We start from the raw sequence: 18,328 nt of genomic DNA, 5'->3' as shown, positions 1-18,328 counted from the left end.
GCTTCTCATCTCTCTCCGTTCCTGTCTGTCTGTCCCTGTCTATCTTTCTCTCTGACTCTCTGTCTCTGTAAAAAAAAAAAATATATATATATATATATATATATACACACACACACACACACAAACACACACACACACAAACACACACACACACAAACACACACACACACACACACACCTACTTCAGTAAGTTTCAGGGAGGGGAACAAGTTGTTATATTTCTACCTAACTATAAAATTACTTCTATCAAAAAATTTATTAACTTCTAAAAATTAAACGCCCATGCAGTGTCAAAGAAGAAAGTATTTTATAAGGACAAGTAACTGAATTTAATATGATTGAAATCAATTATATTGCTTACAAAAATCTAGTTAATTAGACTTAAATCTAACCCAATTTAGTATAAAAAGTTAATGGGTAAGCAAGTTTTTTGAAAGGCTATTTAAGAGAAAAACACTTGAAATTGAAATATTAGATTCTTAATAGATTTTACTAGTAAATTAAAATAATAAATGTCATTGCTCCATTTAAAATCACCACATTTTGAATATCAACTAAAATGGTGTTTCCTCAACTGTAACCATGACCTATTAGTGGGATCTGACCAACACTTTTACTTAATGAACGAGCATAAAATAGCTCACACATTTTAAGGGTAAGAATATTTTGTAAAATCCTCGTTTCAATTGTGTGTGAATAAAAGTTGGGGGAAATTATGTAAAATTTATGTCTGCCTGTGTGTCACAATGGAATCATTTATGAAAATCACTAGTCTAAGGCTTTAGGAATTGGTCAAACATGTAAGGATTTTTAGGAGGGCTAGGTAGAGTCCCTACAGTTCTCCAATTGCCAAGTTACTAGAGATGCCGCAGGGAGAGGAATGGGGAGAAAAATGTCACAAGCTTTATTCGAGGTAGGAACTTTGTCACAAAGAAATGGAGCAAGAACTCAATCATGACCGACTGGATCTAAGGACACAAGAGGGCCAGCTGAAATATGAAAAGACTGAGTTACCGCACCTACATCAAGACAGCTGTCCAGAAATAGCTCCACAGTCTGAGGTGATGAATGAATGAGCCAGAGAGGCAAGGATCTATTAGGCTTTTGGCTGAAATCTCAAAGGGCAGTCTCAGATTTTCTCCAGCCTCTTCTGATCACCTCCCAATCTTTCCTTCTTTGGCCCGTGAAAGTGACGCAAAGTATTAAGTTCTGTAGAAATGTCACACTATTTTTCAGAGTGTTCCTATATACTGTATATCATTTATAGGTGATCACATTTAAAATGGACAAATCCCTGCTAGGCAGAGAGGGGATATCAATCACACTCACTGATGACACCGAAACAAGCAAGTTCTTTGCTCTGGCTGTGTCATCGCTCAGCCTGGAGACTCCCAATGTCTCTCCAAAGACCTGCTACTCCAGGCACAGCTAATAACTGTTCAGTGTTGCCTCAGAGAGAACAACTTGCCACAAGATGACTGCATGTACAATCCTATTCAATTTAATATCAGTGTGCCACACAGTGCCTTTGAAAGAAAGAAATTCTTAGTTTGTTTAAGTAAAAAAAAAAAATTAAATTCAACAAAGTATAGGATTAATTACTGGATAGAAAACACATAACTTCCTTATTATAAATAATATTGGAAAAATCAATTAATGCAATCCATCATATCAGACTAAAAAAAATCATGTGATAATCTCAATAAATTCATGAAAATACTTGAAAAGAAATAATATTTATTCATGATAACAAACTTTCCCTAAACTAGGAATAAAAGAAAATTTCCTCAACTGATGACAGGCATCTCCAAAAAAGCTAAATAACATTATACTTAATGGTAAAAGAGTGAAGGCATTTCTTCTAGGATCAGGAAAAAGGTTAGGAAGAAACTTTACTCTCATCATTCTTAGTCATTATATTGGCAGTCCCAGCCAGTGCAAAAGGCAAGAAAAATAAATAAAATGCATACAGATCAAAGTTGAAGATGTAAAGTTGTCTGTATTCACAGATGACTGTATATGTAAAAATGTCAAAAATATGAAAAAAATCTACTAGAACTAATATAAGTTATTTTGGCAAGCTTTTAGGAAATATGGCGAATATACAAAATTAATTTCCATATACTAGCAATTAACATTTAGGAACTGAGATATTAAAAATACCACTCACAATAGCATCCAAAAAACATGTAGTACTTAGAGTTAAAGTCAATGAATAATGTATAAGACCTGTTTTCTTGTAACTATAAAACACCACTAAGAGTAACTGAAGAAAAACCAAATAAATGGAAAAACATACTATGTTCATGAACCAAAAGATTTATTATTGTTAACATGATTATTCTCTCCAAATTAATCTATATATTCAACTCAATCTAATCAATATCTCTGCATGTGTTTTGTAAAAATTGTCAAGCTGATTCTAAAATTTAAATGGAAATGCACAAGACTTAAAATACCCAAATCAATTTTGAAAAAGAACAAAGTTGGAGGGGGTCACATGACCTGATTTTAATATTTACTAAAAAGCTACAATAATCAAGAAACTGAACACAGACCTAAGAGTAAAAACTAAAATGTTAAAATTTTTATAAGAAAACATAAAAGAAAATAGTAATAAATTTGAATAAAGACTTCCCAATTAGGACACAAAACAGTAAACCATGATAACAAAAAAAAAGAGGATAAAATTGGCTTCAAATTTTAATCTGCAAAAGACATCTTCAAGAAAACAAAATGACTATCCACAGGAGAAAAAAGTCATAATACATGTATGTGATAAAAGAATTATATTCAGAATACACAAAGAACTCTTAAATTCAACCCTACTAAGACAATTTTTAAAATGTGCAAAAGATTTGATACTTTATAAAATAAAATATATATATGGCAATATGCAAATGTAAAAATAATTGAACATCATTAGTTAGCAGGGAGATGCAAATTAAAATCACAATGAAATAAATGCCAGTATGTAACCACTTGAAAAGCTAACATTTTACAAAAACTGATTATACCAAGTGTTGACAAGAATATAGACCAACTGGACCTTCTGTTGAGGATTTAAAACAGTTTCAGCAGTTTGAAACTTCAGGAGATTATATTTATAAATATATCACATAACCCTACAACGCCACTATTAGATTGTTTTCTCAAGAGAAATAAAAACATCTATCTAAAGACTTGAAGATGAATGTTCATAACAGCTTCTTAATTGTTAATAACAGCCCCAATGCTGAAACAACCTGACTGCATGGATGGATAAAAACAAAACAAAACAGCCTGACCAGGCAGTGGTGCAGTGGATAGAGCGTCGGACTGGGATGAGGAGGACCCAGGTTCGAGACCCCGAGGTCACCAGCTTGAGTATGGGCTCATCTGGTTTGAGCGGAGCTCACCAACTTGGACCCAAGGTCGCTGGCTTGAGCAAGGGGTTACTTGGTCTGCTGAAGGCCCACGGTCAAGGCACATGTGAGAAAGCAATCAATGAACAACTAAGGTGTTGCAACGAAAGATTAATGGTTGATGATTCTCATCTCCGTTGTCTGTCTGTCTGTCCCTATCTATCCTACTCTCTGACTCTCTGTCTCTGTAAATTAAAAAAAAAAAACAAACAAACAAACAAAAAACACTGTAGTATATTCATACAATGGGATATTACCCTGAGATTTAAAAAAAGGATACAAGTTACTGATACATCTAATGACATGAATAAATCTCAAAAACATGCGGAACAAAGGAAACCAAATGTAAAATGTGTCCCATATCACTTCTTATATGTAAAACTCTAGGAAAAATAAATCTATCAACAGTGATGAAAAATAGAGCAGTCATCTAGCTTTAATAAAAGCGGATTGACAGATCATTTTGAGGTAATGAGACTGTGGTAGTGGGTGTATATATGTGTCAAAATTTATCAAATTGTCCACTTAAAATGTGTGTAATTCATTATATCTAAATTAGATCTCAATAAAATTGACTTTTAAAAAAGCAAGACTGATCCCTGGCTATAGTTGAGTGTGGAATACAGGCTTCTCAGCACTTAGGCTGAGTTTTTGTTAGGCTGGGTAAGACGTACATACCAGATACACTAAGTACTTTTTTTTTTTTTTTCCATTTTTCCGAAGCTGGAAACCGGGAGGCAGTCAGACAGACTCCCGCATGCACCCGACCAGGATCCACCCGGCATGCCCACCAGGGAGCGATGTTCTGCCCCTCTGGGGCGTCACTCTGTTGTGTCCAGAGCCATTCTAGCGCCTGAGGCAGAGGCCACAGAGCCATCCCCAGCGCCCGGGCCATCTTTGCTCCAATGGAGCCTCGGCTGCAGGAGGGGAAGAGAGAGACAGAGAGGAAGGAGAGGGGGAGGGGTGGAGAAGCAGATGGGCGCTTCTCCTGTGTGCCCTGGCCGGGAATCGAACCCAGGACTCCTGCACGCCAGGCCGATGCTCTACCGCTGAGCCAATCGGCCAGGGCACACTAAGTACTTTTAATTTGCCCAACTGCACATGAACCACTTCTTCCTCCAAGCCCTTTGATTGCAGTGAAAGTACTGACTTGTATGCTCATTGACTGGCAGAATGTGGTCTTGCAGGTAACTCATTATCCAGAAGGCACATTCAAGAGGCCACCGCCACTGACTAATGAGGAGATACCCCTTCCCTTTCTTAGTCTTCTGGATCTTGGTCATGGGTTCGACAAGCACCAGATAAGGGAGCCTTCACTTTAGGGTGTCTCTGGCCCACAAATAACCAGAGGAGAAAATGTAAAGGAAAACAAAGTGTCCAGAATAGGTGCCAGATCACTATCAAACCCAGGACTTTATGGAATCTAGGAGAAAGTAAGTGGAGTCCAAAGAGCAAGACTGAAAATCACGCTGAGGGATGAAATGCTTCATATATGGCTTCCAAGGATGCAATATATAGGTAATGCCTCACAGCACAGTTTTTCCCAAAGAGCTGGACAAACATCAGTAGTGGTACATGAAATGACTTTAAGGACTCTTGAGATGAAGTGGCATGGTAAACCAACATGATAGTATATGACATGATGATTTCTTCTGTAGTTCTCTTAGTTTTTCTGATTATGTACTAAAAAGGCTCATTTTGTGATAGTATGCCTTTAACCCCTCTTTATTCTCTCTTTTAAACAAAGAGGAAATACAAAATATCTAACCGGAATGCAGTAGAAATGTTTGTTTCCTTAGTTATCTTCTATTTATGGCCAGTAAAAAAGTTATCTTCTATTTATGATTTATCATTTGCGGTAGTGATTCCAAGGTTCTAAATAAAATAAAAGTTTTTCAGTAAAAAAAAGAAGGGGGCAGCCAACTTATTTAAAAAATAGGTTGAAGATGACGTCAGAGTAATGGCGGGGTAGGAAGCGATACCGATAAATCTCCCCCAAAACTCAACAAGATCTTCAACCAGAAACAGAAAAACCTATACTTGGAGCTTCCAGATGCTTCGCAATACACCCAAAGGTATGATTGAGTGAAAAATTGGCTAAATATATAACCAAACCCCAAAGGAAATAGGGAGTAAGAAATGCTCCGCCTTCCTCACTAACCTAAACAGGGCGGCTTTCTCTGGTAACTGTGAATATAGAAACTGAGGCGGGCAAAGGGGGTGAATAGATCCAGGCCGCCGCGGCACAAATGGCCGAACCAGGCTGTGGCACGGAGATCCAAGCCGAGGAAAATCTGATCCTGTGGCAACCCGGGCAATACAAGCTAACACTCGCGCCAAACCCAAACAAAGAAAGACAAGCGGAGCGGCCATTTTACCCGGTCTCCTGGTCGGTGCGCAGTTAGTGGGCGAGAATTTCTTCCTAGGCCCCGAGAGTGGGTGCCCGTGTTGCCCCATGGAGAGGCAGGGTCAGAGGCCTTTCTGTGGGCCGAGGGCAGAGTCTCTGGGCAGCCCCAGCGCCCTGGGAAAGCCACGCACGGGAGGGAGTGAGAACTAATTCCAACGGTGGAGATTTTCCATGCTGGAGGGTGTTTCACTCAGAGGGAAACGCGGCCAGCCTCATATCCTGGTTTGCGCGCGCAGATAAGGAGTGAGCAATTCCTCCGAGTGCCTCGGCAGTGCGCGCCTGTGTTATCGCACAGAGGGGCAGAGTCAGGGGCCTTTGTGTGGGCCAAAGCAGAATCTCGAGCCGCCCCAGCGCCTTGCAAAAGCCGCGCACGGGGACGGAGCAAGACTCAATTCCAATGCTGCAACTTTTCCCTGTGGTTGGGGGTTTCACTCAGAGCGTGAGACTGCTGGCCGGATATCCTGGTCGCAGACAGTGAGTGAGAGTTTCCTCCAAGCGCCCGGGAAGTGGGCGCCTGCTTGTGTTACCAGACAGAGTGGCAGAGCCAGAGGTCTTTGAGTGGGCGGAAAGCCCGCCTGATTATGCTAGCAGCTCTGACTGACTGAGCCTTACCCAGAGCCCTGTGCTGAGTGGAAATAGAGTGGGGAGTTGCCAGCAATTTGAGCCTCTTACTATCCAGGCAGAGGCAGCAGCAACCCCATAGCTGGATTATCAGGCTACTAATTGAGGAAGGAAAGACTAGGAGAAAGGCTCCAGAAACACGGACTCTCTCACTGTCGGAGCTTATAAATGCTAATGAGCTTCAACCGCCAACGAGACTAAAGCACAATACATGACATTGCCATAGAGACTTATCAACTGCAAACCTCTACCTGAGCGTGCCAAAGGGGCAGAACCCGGGGTACAGAGTCACCGACCAGGAAGAGGGAGAGAAAAGAAAAAGCAAGAAGATAACCTCTCAAAATCAAGAATAATCTGCAGACTTTATAACCTATCCCATTTTATTATATTTGTTCGTTTGTTTCTCTTATCTTCATTCTTGATACTTTTTTTTCCTCCTCCAATTTGGCCGATTAACTCTCTACCGGTCTTACTCTCTCCTCTCCTTGAACTACACTACCCATAAGTGTTACATCTCCCATTATCTTTTCTCTTCTCGTCCTTTCTCTCTATGAGGGTTGCACTCCATACCCTTAACTCTCTCTCTCTCTCTCTCCTTTCTTTTTTCTTCTTTTAGTGGTTCCCTCTTTTTTTCTCTCTCTCTCTTTCTTTTCTCCCTCTATATTAGTTTCTTCCTTTCTCCTTTACATCTCCTCTCATTCAAACCTCAATAACAAACAAATTATCTTATCTGGGACTCAAACCTATGTTTGTGGCATTTTGGGGGGTTTTTACTTCACCTTTTTAACTCACTAGCAGTGCTCCCATCCCTGGCTCTCCATATTATCTAGTTCTTGTTCCACTAAATACAATAGTAATTTTTTAATTTGTCCCCCCATTTTTCCATTTTCCTCTTATTCCTCTCATCATAACTCTTAGACAACCAACACCTAAAAGCAAATCATTTTATTCTTGACCCAAATTTTTTCCTTATTTGCTCTTTGTGGGTCCATACGCTCTTTTTTTTTCTTTTTTCTTTTTTTTTTTTTCCTTTTTTTTTTTTTCTTTTTTTGCCCCTTTATTACTTTTCCCCAATTCAGGCCCTCCATCACAGGCATTGTTTGTTATAATTCACAGTCCACCACAAGATTTTCTCAAGAAAGAGGGGAGAGGAGAGGAGAGGAAAAAAGGAAAAAGGAGGGGGGGGAATAATTTCCTTTTTTTTTTAATTTTTATTTTATTTTATTTTTCTTTATTTCATTATTAATTTTTTAAAAAAAAAACAACTCTTTTCGATTTTTTATTTTTTTATTTTTATTTTTTTTAACTTTTTATTCTTTATTAAATCTCATTAATACTATCAACAAAACCACCCTCAGATGCCATTAAGGAAGAGAAAATCGAATATCATGGATACAAAAGAAAGAGAGATAACACAGCTAGATGAGGAAAAATCTATGGAGAAAAAATTTAATATATTGGAAACCTTGGAGCTAAATGACAGAGAATTCAAGATAGAAATCCTAAAAATCCTCCGAGATATACAAGAAAACACAGAAAGGCAATTTAGGGAGCTCAGAAAACAACTCAATGAACACAAAGAATATATGTCCAAGGAAATTGAAACTATAAAAACAAATCAAACAGAGATGAAAAACTCAATTCACGAGCTGAAAAACGAAGTAACAAGCTTAGCTAATAGAACCGGTCAGATAGAAGAGAGAATTAGTGAAATAGAAGACAAGCAACTTGAGGCACAACAGAGAGAAGAAGAAAGAGACTCAAAATTTTTAAAAAAATGAGATAGCCCTACAAGAATTATCTGACTCCATCAAAAAGAATAACATAAGAATAATAGGTATATCAGAGGGAGAAGAGAGAGAAAATGGAATGGAGAACATACTCAAACAAATAATAGATGAGAACTTCCCAAACCTGTGGAAAGAACTAAAGCCTCAAGTTCAAGAAGCAAACAGAACTCCAAGTTTTCTTAACCCCAACAAACCTACTCCAAGGCATATCATAATGAAATTGACACAAACCAACAGCAAAGAAAAAATTCTCAAGGCAGCCAGGGAAAAGAAGAATACAACATATAAAGGAAGGCCCATTAGATTATCATCAGATTTCTCAGCAGAAACTCTACAAGCTAGAAGAGAGTGGACCCCAATATTTAAAGTCCTGAAAGAGAGGAACTTTCAGCCACGAATACTATACCCATCAAAGCTATCCTTCAAATACGAAGGAGAAATAAAAACATTCACAGATACAGAAAAGATGAGGGAATTTATCATCAGAAAACCCCCACTCCAGGAATTACTAAAGGGGGTTCTCCAATCAGATACAAAGAACAAAAAAAAAACAGAGCCACAAGTAAAAGCTCCAAGAAGAACACAATAAAACCAAATTTAAACTGTGACAACAACAAAAAGAAAGAGGGGGAGAAGATGGAGATTAACAGTAGCAAAGGACGATGGAGTGCAAAAGTACTCACAAAATAGTTCACTACAATGAACAGGGTAGGGACCCTTTTCATTACTCAAAGGTAACCACCATTGAAAAAACCACCACAGAAGCACATGAGATAAAAAAGATAGCAACAGAGGAAAGATGTATGGAATACAACCAAATAAAAACAAAAGATAGAAAAACGAAAGAGAAGGATCAAACAAGACACAAAACTAACAGAAAGCAAGATATAAAATGGCAATAGGGAACTCACAAGTATCAATAATTACACTAAATGTAAACGGATTAAACTCACCAATAAAAAGACACAGAGTAGCAGAATGGATTAAAAAAGAAAATCCAACTGTATGCTGCCTACAGGAAACTCATCTAAGTAACAAGGATAAAAACAAATTCAAAGTGAAAGGCTGGAAAACAATACTCCAAGCAAATAACATCCAAAAAAAAAGCAGGTGTAGCAATACTCATATCTGATAATGCTGACTACAAGACAGGAAAAGTACTCAGAGACAAAAATGGCCATTTCATAATGGCTAAGGGGACACTGAATCAAGAAGACATAACAATTCTTAATATATATGCACCAAACCAAGGAGCACCAAAATATATAAGACAGCTACTTATTGACCTTAAAACAAAAACTGACAAAAATACAATCATACTTGGAGACCTCAATACACCGCTGACGGCTCTAGATCGGTCATCCAAACAGAGAATCAACAAAGACATAGTGGCCTTAAACAAAACACTAGAGCACCTGGATATGATAGACATCTATAAGACATTTCATCCCAAAGTGACTGAGTATACATTTTTCTCCAGTGTACATGGATCATTCTCAAGAACTGACCATATGTTGGGCCACAAAAACAACATCAGCAAATTCAGAAAAATTGAAGTTGTACCAAGCATATTTTCTGATCATAAAGCCTTGAAACTAGAATTCAACTGCAAAAAAGAGGAAAAAAATCCCACAAAAATGTGGAAACTAAACAACATACTTTTAAAAAATGAATGGGTCAAAGAAGAAATAAGTGCAGAGATCAAAAGATATATACAGACTAATGAAAATGACAATACGACATATCAGAATCTATGGGATGCAGCAAAAGCAGTGATAAGAGGGAAGTTCATATCGCTTCAGGCATATATGAACAAACAAGAGAGAGCCCAAGTGAACCACTTAACTTCCCACCTTAAGGAACTAGAAAAAGAAGAACAAAGACAACCCAAAACCAGCCGAAGAAAGGAGATAATAAAAAATAGGTTGAAAACACTATAGTGGAATATTGATACGGTGATATACTAACACCTGAGAATGGATAACAGTACCTTAGAATGTTAACATGTAAGTGTATGTCTCTCTATAGATTTAACACATCAGTAAGCACTAAATTATTATTGTATTAATAGATATTGAAGAAGATTCACTAAGATGACATTTCCATGTCATAAGCTAGGTTTTAGTTTGAATTACTTGAGCTTTTACATCCCCCCAAATTTCAGATTCCAGATTGCTAATAAAAGGTAAGAATAAGATTTTCAGAATCTTGTAAACTGGGTCAAAACAGCATGAAATTGGAGGGAGGCAGGAATATGTCTGAGCAATAATATCTTTCTGTTAATGAATGTTCTCACATGAGTGTGGAGACATAAAGAAGCTATGCAGACGGTACCCATAAAAAAAGATTCTGTCTCTAGAAAAGTTGGAAATCTACAGTTTTTAGTTTTGCTCTCCCCCCCCTTTTTCTCTTGCTGATGTACATTTAAATGTTTTTCCTCTAAAAAAATCCATAAGAATTTACATTTACATTAGGTCCATTAATCACTTGCAAAAATGCAATTCAGGTGGACAAATTACTCAAAATTATAATGCTATAATGCTGTTGTCAAGGTTTTGATAGTCTTATACAATTTTTAAAAATCAACCTCAGGTAGGTTTAGAGAATTTTACCTAAATGAAAAGAGAGAGAAAGAGAGAGAGAACTATAAAACAGATTTTATTGCAGGGGTCCTCAAACTTTTTACACAGGGGGCCAGTGCACTGTCCCTCAGACCGTTGGAGGGCCACCACATACAGCACTCCTCTCACTGACCACCAATGAAAGAGGTGCCCCTTCCAGAAGTGCAGCAGGGGGCCAGATAAATGGCCTCAGGGGGCCGCATGCAGCCCGCAGTCCATAGTTTGGGGACGCCTGATTAAAGAAATGTAAAACAGGTTGATTTCTACCACTGGAATGATTTCCCAAGAGTACATTACATGTGGAATGAAGGAAGCTAAACCCCTTACCTGTTGGAAGGTGCAGTGTTATGTTGTTGCAGAAATCTGTGAAGCAGCATTCGGTTTTGGTAACATTGTTGGAACTGTGACAGAAGACTTGAGCATTTAATTCTGGGAGAGAGACACAGGACTTGGTCACCTGCTCTTTCCCATTGGTTAGCATCACAGAAGCCCAACATGCTCCTTCCGTATGGCAGGTAAAGTTTGAAGAGTCACACAAAAGACATACACACTTCAGTCCTGAAAAGTATAAGGCAAAAAAAGCTTTAAGATACAAAAGATATCATGGAAATTTGCTTCCTAATACTTAAGTGTAGAATTTCGATCTTAATGAAAATTGAGGGAGGGATTAAAAAACAGCCCTGGAAAAACACAGGCTAAACGCATCAACTCCCTCGCGGTTGTGTATTTGAGAAACAGGTTGCCCCATCATAATTTACTTTGCTTGTATTTTTGTTAATTTATTGCTATTATATTTTAAAACAATTTTCTCATCCATGGTCTGAATCCCTTTCTTAAGCTCAGTCAGCTCATTCCTAAATCAATCCCTCCAATGAAACACTAGGATTCAGTAACACAGCAACCTAGGCGGACTGTCTGGCATTACCTGCAAAACATTAAAACATGATTTTAGCAGCTGGGTAATCAAACAGTCCAGCTTCTTCTGTTCATTTACTCTTTCTTCTTTAATCTTCTAAGTGAATGTGCTAAACACAAATCTAACCATAGATATTTACAGCTCTAAGAAAGAGTGTGATTCTTTACATGTGTATTCTGTGCTATTTTGTATTATAGTTAGTGTCATAGTACCTTTAAGCCATTATACTTCCCACTCTTTACTAAAAAATACATCTTAAAATGAGAGTCATTTGAATATAGACCATGACCTTCAGGCAGTTCTCTTTAATGAACACATCTATTCAACAAAGCAAAATACATCAATTGTAGAATTGCATATATCTACTGCAATAAAATTTTCAAAAGCTAGACTTTGCTAAATTAATTTATTTGCTTTACAAGTTTCCTCCACATTCCCCACTTCACATATACACACCCTCAAGCGTGTGCACACACACACATACACAAAGACACACAAACACACCACATTAACTCACATGTTCCAAGTGGTGCACTATTTCTGTTCTGATGTAAAATATCTGTCAGCCAGAAAAGTCCAGTGGTTGGGAGCAATTCATTTAAATTTTATGTAATCACATTATTTTAAAATAGTACAATACTGAATAAGCTTTTTGTATTTTTCCTTTAATAATCTGGACAATAAAAAAAGAAAGACAAGGCCACAGACTAAACCTGACAAGCTCTGGTGAGCCCTGAACGATGGCCTTACAAACTCAAGACCTAAATAACCACATAGGATGGTCTAAAATTAATCCTTTCTAACTAAAAGCAGTTCATGGTGGGTAGTCATGTCCTAGGGAAGTATTTTTCTCTAACAAAGGTCAATGCTTACTTTAACCCAGCCTATTGGTTGTCTTTTGCATCTACAATAATGTATCTGATAACATGCCTTTGAAATGTAAGGGTCATCATCTTTTCCTGCCCCCCTTAGGACAGGCATCCCACCAGAGAAGAACCCAACAAACCCCCTTGTTGTTGTTAGTATGTTAATTAACTATTAACTATCTTATTCCTGACTAAGTAAGTTTCAGAATATACATTTTTACTTTTTATCCAATCCTATAAATTTCTCCTGCTTTGCTTTCACCTGCCTCCCTAATCTATCACCAATTTCATGTAACCACCTTACCTTTTCCCCTTTGATTCTAAAGTATCAAGTAAGCGGTAAAACCGCCATTTTCCAGAGCATTTTCTCAGTCTGTTGAGACTTTGCTTCCTGGCAATTGTCGACAGTTTGGCTCAAATAAACTCATAAAAATTCTTTGAGGTTTAGATGTGTTTTGCATTGACAATAAACATTTTCTTAAATCATAACTGCCCCCCGCCATTATCTCACTAGCCAAAGTTTTGCCATGCAATCACTTTTACTCCAGTGAATGTCTTTAAAGTATAATTAGTTAAATTGGAGCTGACTTTAGACCTATAAAATATTTGATATATAAATAGCAATTAATATACTCAGCTTCAAATACCAATATAAGAACAAATATGGATAATATTCTTATATAAGTGGGTAAGAAAGAAAAAATTAGCTCTTTTGTTAATTCTCTTGACTAGTAAAATATCATCCCTATAAATATTTTATTCCTATGAACTAAGAGAAATACTCATAAAATAAAACACTATTTTGTTAACAACATTGAGCCAAGTTTAACTGCTCACTCTTCTATTTATTCCAACAATGATCAACATAAATATACTCTGTTGTTGATATTATGTGTTGATATTTATAATCTAATTGGCTGGGATTCAGTAGCACTAGATAGGTAAAATCTAGGCGATTTGAGTTTTAAGTTATTTTCCTTGGGTAAAAGAGAGCTCATATAATGAGGATCCAGCCAGCCAGGTGTCTTCTGGAAATGAAACCTCTCTAGAATCTTCCAATTTCAACCTGACTAAGGCCTTCAAATCCTAGTTATACTAGCTTTGTAATCTTAGTCATTATTTGGCCCCTCTCTGCCTCCATTTCCTTATATGAAAGATAAGAATATACCTCTTCATAGTGTTATGCAAAATAAATTAATGTATGTAAAGTTCTTAAAACAGTGCCTGGTTTATAGAAATTACTATGTAAATATTAGTGACTATGTCTTTTCCTTTTGGAGAAGATAATGGCCTATGCAAATAATCAAAATGTATTTGAGATCTATAAAGGATGGCTGAATGAACTAGGGTGTACAGACCATTTAAAGACATAACAAAGAAATATATCTCTTTCTGCTCTGCCCAGTGAGTTCAACATGCCCATTCTTTTCATTGTTCACACTGAAACCCAGATAGAGAGTCCAACAGCAGGGTAGAGTCTGGTGATGGTTCAATAAAGGTTAGGAAAAGATGAAAGCTCCAGCCTCAGCACTATCACTCGTTTGCTGATTGACGTTCGAGACGTTTAACCTCAAAGGCTATCACTGCCCTCCTCTGAAAATGAGAAATAAGCCGGAGGAGGGGCAGTGGAGCCAGAGATCTTGAAGTCTCATATAGTCCCAATATTTATTGACTTTATGAATTTACAATTTATGAATTTTCACAATTACAAAATATGGGAAACTCTTTGATATAAAGAAACTGACTTCACTGTGGTAATACTTCAGTCTCGTATTTTAAGGGGCTAAAGTTGGGAAGAATTAATCTCCTGACTCACTATTTCAATCCATTTGTTACTCAACTCTTCATTAGAGTCTCCTTGAATTTTCTGTTTCCAAGTGAAGCTCACCCTGGAAACCAAAACAAGGAACATGGACCCACTGATTGAATACAACCATAATGTATTCAACAACTAAATGTATGTTAGTTTCTTGTGTAAATATCACTGTGTATAATTCCCAGTGCAACTATGGGTGTTACCTGTCACTATCTCCTTTTTACAGATAATGAAAAGACTCAAAAAGATCAAGTGACTGAGTTAATGTGGTTGTTACCTTACTCAAGCAATAGTGCTTCTACTTTACCAAAACTGCTATTTTTTTTTTTCCATTTTTCTGAAGCTGGAAACAGGGAGAGACAGACAGACTCCCGCATGCGTCCGACCAGGATCCACCCGGCACGCCCACCAGGGGCGGTGCTCTGCCCCCCAGGGGGCGATGCTCTGCGCATCCTGGGCGTCGCCATATTGCGACCAGAGCCACTCTAGCGCCTGAGGCAGAGGCCACAGAGCCATGCCCAGCGCCCGGGCCATCTTTGCTCCAATGGAGCCTTGGCTGCGGGAGGGGAAGAGAGAGACAGAGAGGAAAGCGCGGTGGAGGGGTGGAGAAGCAAATGGGCGCTTCTCCTATGTGCCCTGGCCGGGAATCGAACCCGGGTCCTCCGCACGCTAGGCCGACGCTCTACCGCTGAGCCAACCGACCAGGGCAAAACTGCTATTTTTTTAAATGGGGACAGAAACTATTCTTCCACCTCGCCAGTTTCTAGCAATTGTGAGTAAAATGTAATTCTAAGACAGCAGAAAGAAATTAATAATCAATTAACAATTGAGATTTTAATCTGTATTATCCTAATTACCTTTTAAAACATTTAATATTTTTTAAACACAGTCTACCTACCTATTTTCTGAATAGACAAGTGGTACAATAAAAGTCAATAGCATGTGCCTTGCATCAAGCATACTTAACCTTATCTTTCAGGTTACCTGAGTTTTGTATTCAGTGTAAGCTTCTAAGTACCTAACCTAATGTTCTCTTGGAAGCAATACTAGCTCCTTTTATAAAAATGATTACATAATAGTTTTCATCAAGGAATAAGATGGACATTCACTGACTGTTTAATAGGCCAGAAAATTTTCTTCTAAAGTGAAAGGTACCAATCAGAAGAATAATATAGACATAGGTAATAGAGTTAAGACATAGTAAATGACACCTTACTTTAAATGTTGCACAATGAAAAACACTGACAAAATTGAGAATTTGTTGATGATAATGGCTCCCAACATCTGCTAAATGTTCTCATTTATTCCAGGTCAATAACCAGTACTACAGCAGTGACAGAAAACAAACAGCAAATTAAAGGAGCCTAAGATATACATTTAACATACAGCATATTCAGTCTTGCATTTTTTATTTCCCACCAATCCACTATATGGTCACATTTGGTATATAATTAAACCGTATATATTTATGTCAATCATACTCAACATAGAACCTTTGTGTTATCAATTAAAACGTAAGTGCCATTAGTAATTTGACTTACATTTTTATAGTTTTTTTTTTTTAACCTGTTGTTAAATGAGTCAATTATACTAGAATATTCCAAGACAGGATAAATCTGGTTGCTAGCAGACTAATCTAGCCTATGCTTCTTTATTTTATACTTTCCCATTATACTTTACTTGAGTCATATGACAGAAATAGCAAATGAAGTTGAGGAAGGAAATACCATAATTACCCGTAATAAAGAGGTCTATTAGATTTTTCCCCCAAGGAAGACTGCACTTTTCCTGTGTCTCTTCCCACCCCTTTAATTATCCCTTTTCCCCCATTTTGCGAATTAGTCTGTAAAAGCCAAGGCATCTGTTATCCACATGAAACATCAAATGTGCACATTCTTAATCAACCAGAAAATAACTTTTCATTTATATTTGCAGGTGATGGGAAGCACATTCCAGTGTCCAGAAATGTGAAAACTATCAGACTACAAAAAAGGAACCAAATTGATCGATTTGCATTTACGTGCTATTTTTATTGAAAAATAAAATATTTGCTTGAGAGATACTATTTGTTTTGAATTGGATATGATTTGCAATAAGTTGGTTTAATATTTTCTATGTTTCTTCCATTTTTGGTCTATATGATAAAATACCTATTGACCAGTATGTTACATAAATTTCTGACTCATACCCTTTCCTCTTTTTACAAACATTAATTGATTCAATTTTCCTAATTTTAAAGCAGGCTAGTAACACAAAATATTTTTTAATTTCAGAAAACTCCCAAATTTAATCTGAATATGTCATTTTCATCATTTGCAGACTTCTAAATTGAGAAACTGGACAATTCAAGCTCATCAGGGGGCTGAGTCTGAAAAGTATGGGAACAGGGAAGGAGCCAGACAACTAGTGCTCGTGGCTGCCGGGCAAAGGGAACCAGGCAAAGATTGTTTTCTTTTTCTATTCCTTTTCAAGACTGTTTTCTTGTCATATGGGCATCTAAAAGCATTTTCTTCTCTTATTAGTCGGGAAACATAGAGTAGAGGAAGAAAGTGTTAATAAAATATGGGCAATATACCGTATTTTTCGCTCCATAAGACACACTTTTTTCCCCAAAAAAGTGGAGGGGAAAATGCCTGTGAGTCTTATGGAGCAAAAAAATACGGTTTTTATTAAATATTTTAACACATCATTTGGTTGAAAAATTTTTTTTTCTTACTTTCCTCCTTACAACCCTATGTGTGTCTTATGGTCAGGTGTGTCTTATGGTGCGAAAAATATGGTAAATGCAAACTTTTGGGTCAAATGAGCTTTTAATTGAGATTAGACTCTTAGAAATTTCATTTGCCAGGCCATATCCAAAGATATTCAGAACTCCTAAAATACATATAAGAATATAGTCAGAACGGAAAACTGAACCTTTATGCAAATTATCAGTTATGTTCCCTGTTCAAGAAGGCCTCAACCTTCTAGCTGAGAAGGAATGGAACCACTGTTAACTAGAGAGTCTGTCCAAGAGAACTGTCAGTTCCAACCACAGGGCTCTGTTTAGGAAGACTCTAGCATGTTTTGAATTATAGTGCTAGACATTCTGAATGCCCTCAGTCCAAAAGTAGTACTAAATAAAACCTAAGGCTTCAGCCTACCTCTAGCATGAACCATGTGACTTCAGACAAGTTTCTCAACCTCTCCACATCTTAGACTTCTCACCTGAAATATCAGGTCAGGAAGTAGATTAGAATATTTCTAAAGACCTTTAAGTTTTATAGCCCTTTACTGCTCTGAATTTGTATCCTAATTCTCAATATAGTTAGCATTATCTTTATCTCACCCATGCTAGATAAAAAGAGTTCAGTTCAGAAATATGAGCACCCAAAGAAAGATAGGTCTACACACAAATTCATGCATTGATATTTCATTGAGTAACAAGATCATACTGATTTATAATTCAATGAAACTTCTGCAGTTGATATTAAAGATGATTAATGTCCTACATTTACCATTTGAGAATCTCATGTTCTTTCTGATATCAGCACAATATTTGGGGGAAGTGGAGAGAACGTTCACAGCCTTTTTTAGTTGGGCTGCACAATCAGACTCTTGCCTAATCCTTCAATCACGTATATGCACAATCACAACTTTAGACTGTGATATAGTCATGTAAGGAAGGACCCTACATGGGGGTCTCCCATCTGGAGCACCAAGTCAAAGGACACAGTGTCCTGAAAAACAGGGCACATTTCTTCTGCTGCCTTCCCATAAATTCTTACCAAACTGGAAGATTTCTTACATTGGCAGCATAAGTGGTTCCACATCAAACTGTTCCCTCAATCTGGAGGTATTTTATTGTCTCCTGCTTAGAACAAGAGTGATACTCAATGGATTCCAAT

The 18,328-nt window shown here is 37.4% G+C and overlaps 1 protein-coding gene across 3 annotated transcripts in view; it reads right to left on the bottom strand.

Moving 5' to 3' along the window:
- ACVR1C (activin A receptor type 1C) overlaps nt 1-18,328 on the bottom strand; it is a 126,576-nt gene that overhangs the window by 73,971 nt on the left and 34,277 nt on the right. For all 3 annotated transcript variants that reach the window (XM_066280214.1, XM_066280212.1, XM_066280213.1), the window contains exon 2: nt 11,171-11,401. In XM_066280214.1, coding sequence (XP_066136311.1) covers nt 11,171-11,401 — 231 coding nt within the window. The remainder of the gene's footprint in view (nt 1-11,170; nt 11,402-18,328) is intronic.

Source organism: Saccopteryx bilineata, chromosome 5, assembly GCF_036850765.1.
Source record: "Saccopteryx bilineata isolate mSacBil1 chromosome 5, mSacBil1_pri_phased_curated, whole genome shotgun sequence".
Taxonomy (NCBI): domain Eukaryota; kingdom Metazoa; phylum Chordata; class Mammalia; order Chiroptera; family Emballonuridae; genus Saccopteryx; species Saccopteryx bilineata.
This window is presented reverse-complemented; position numbering and strand designations above follow the sequence as displayed.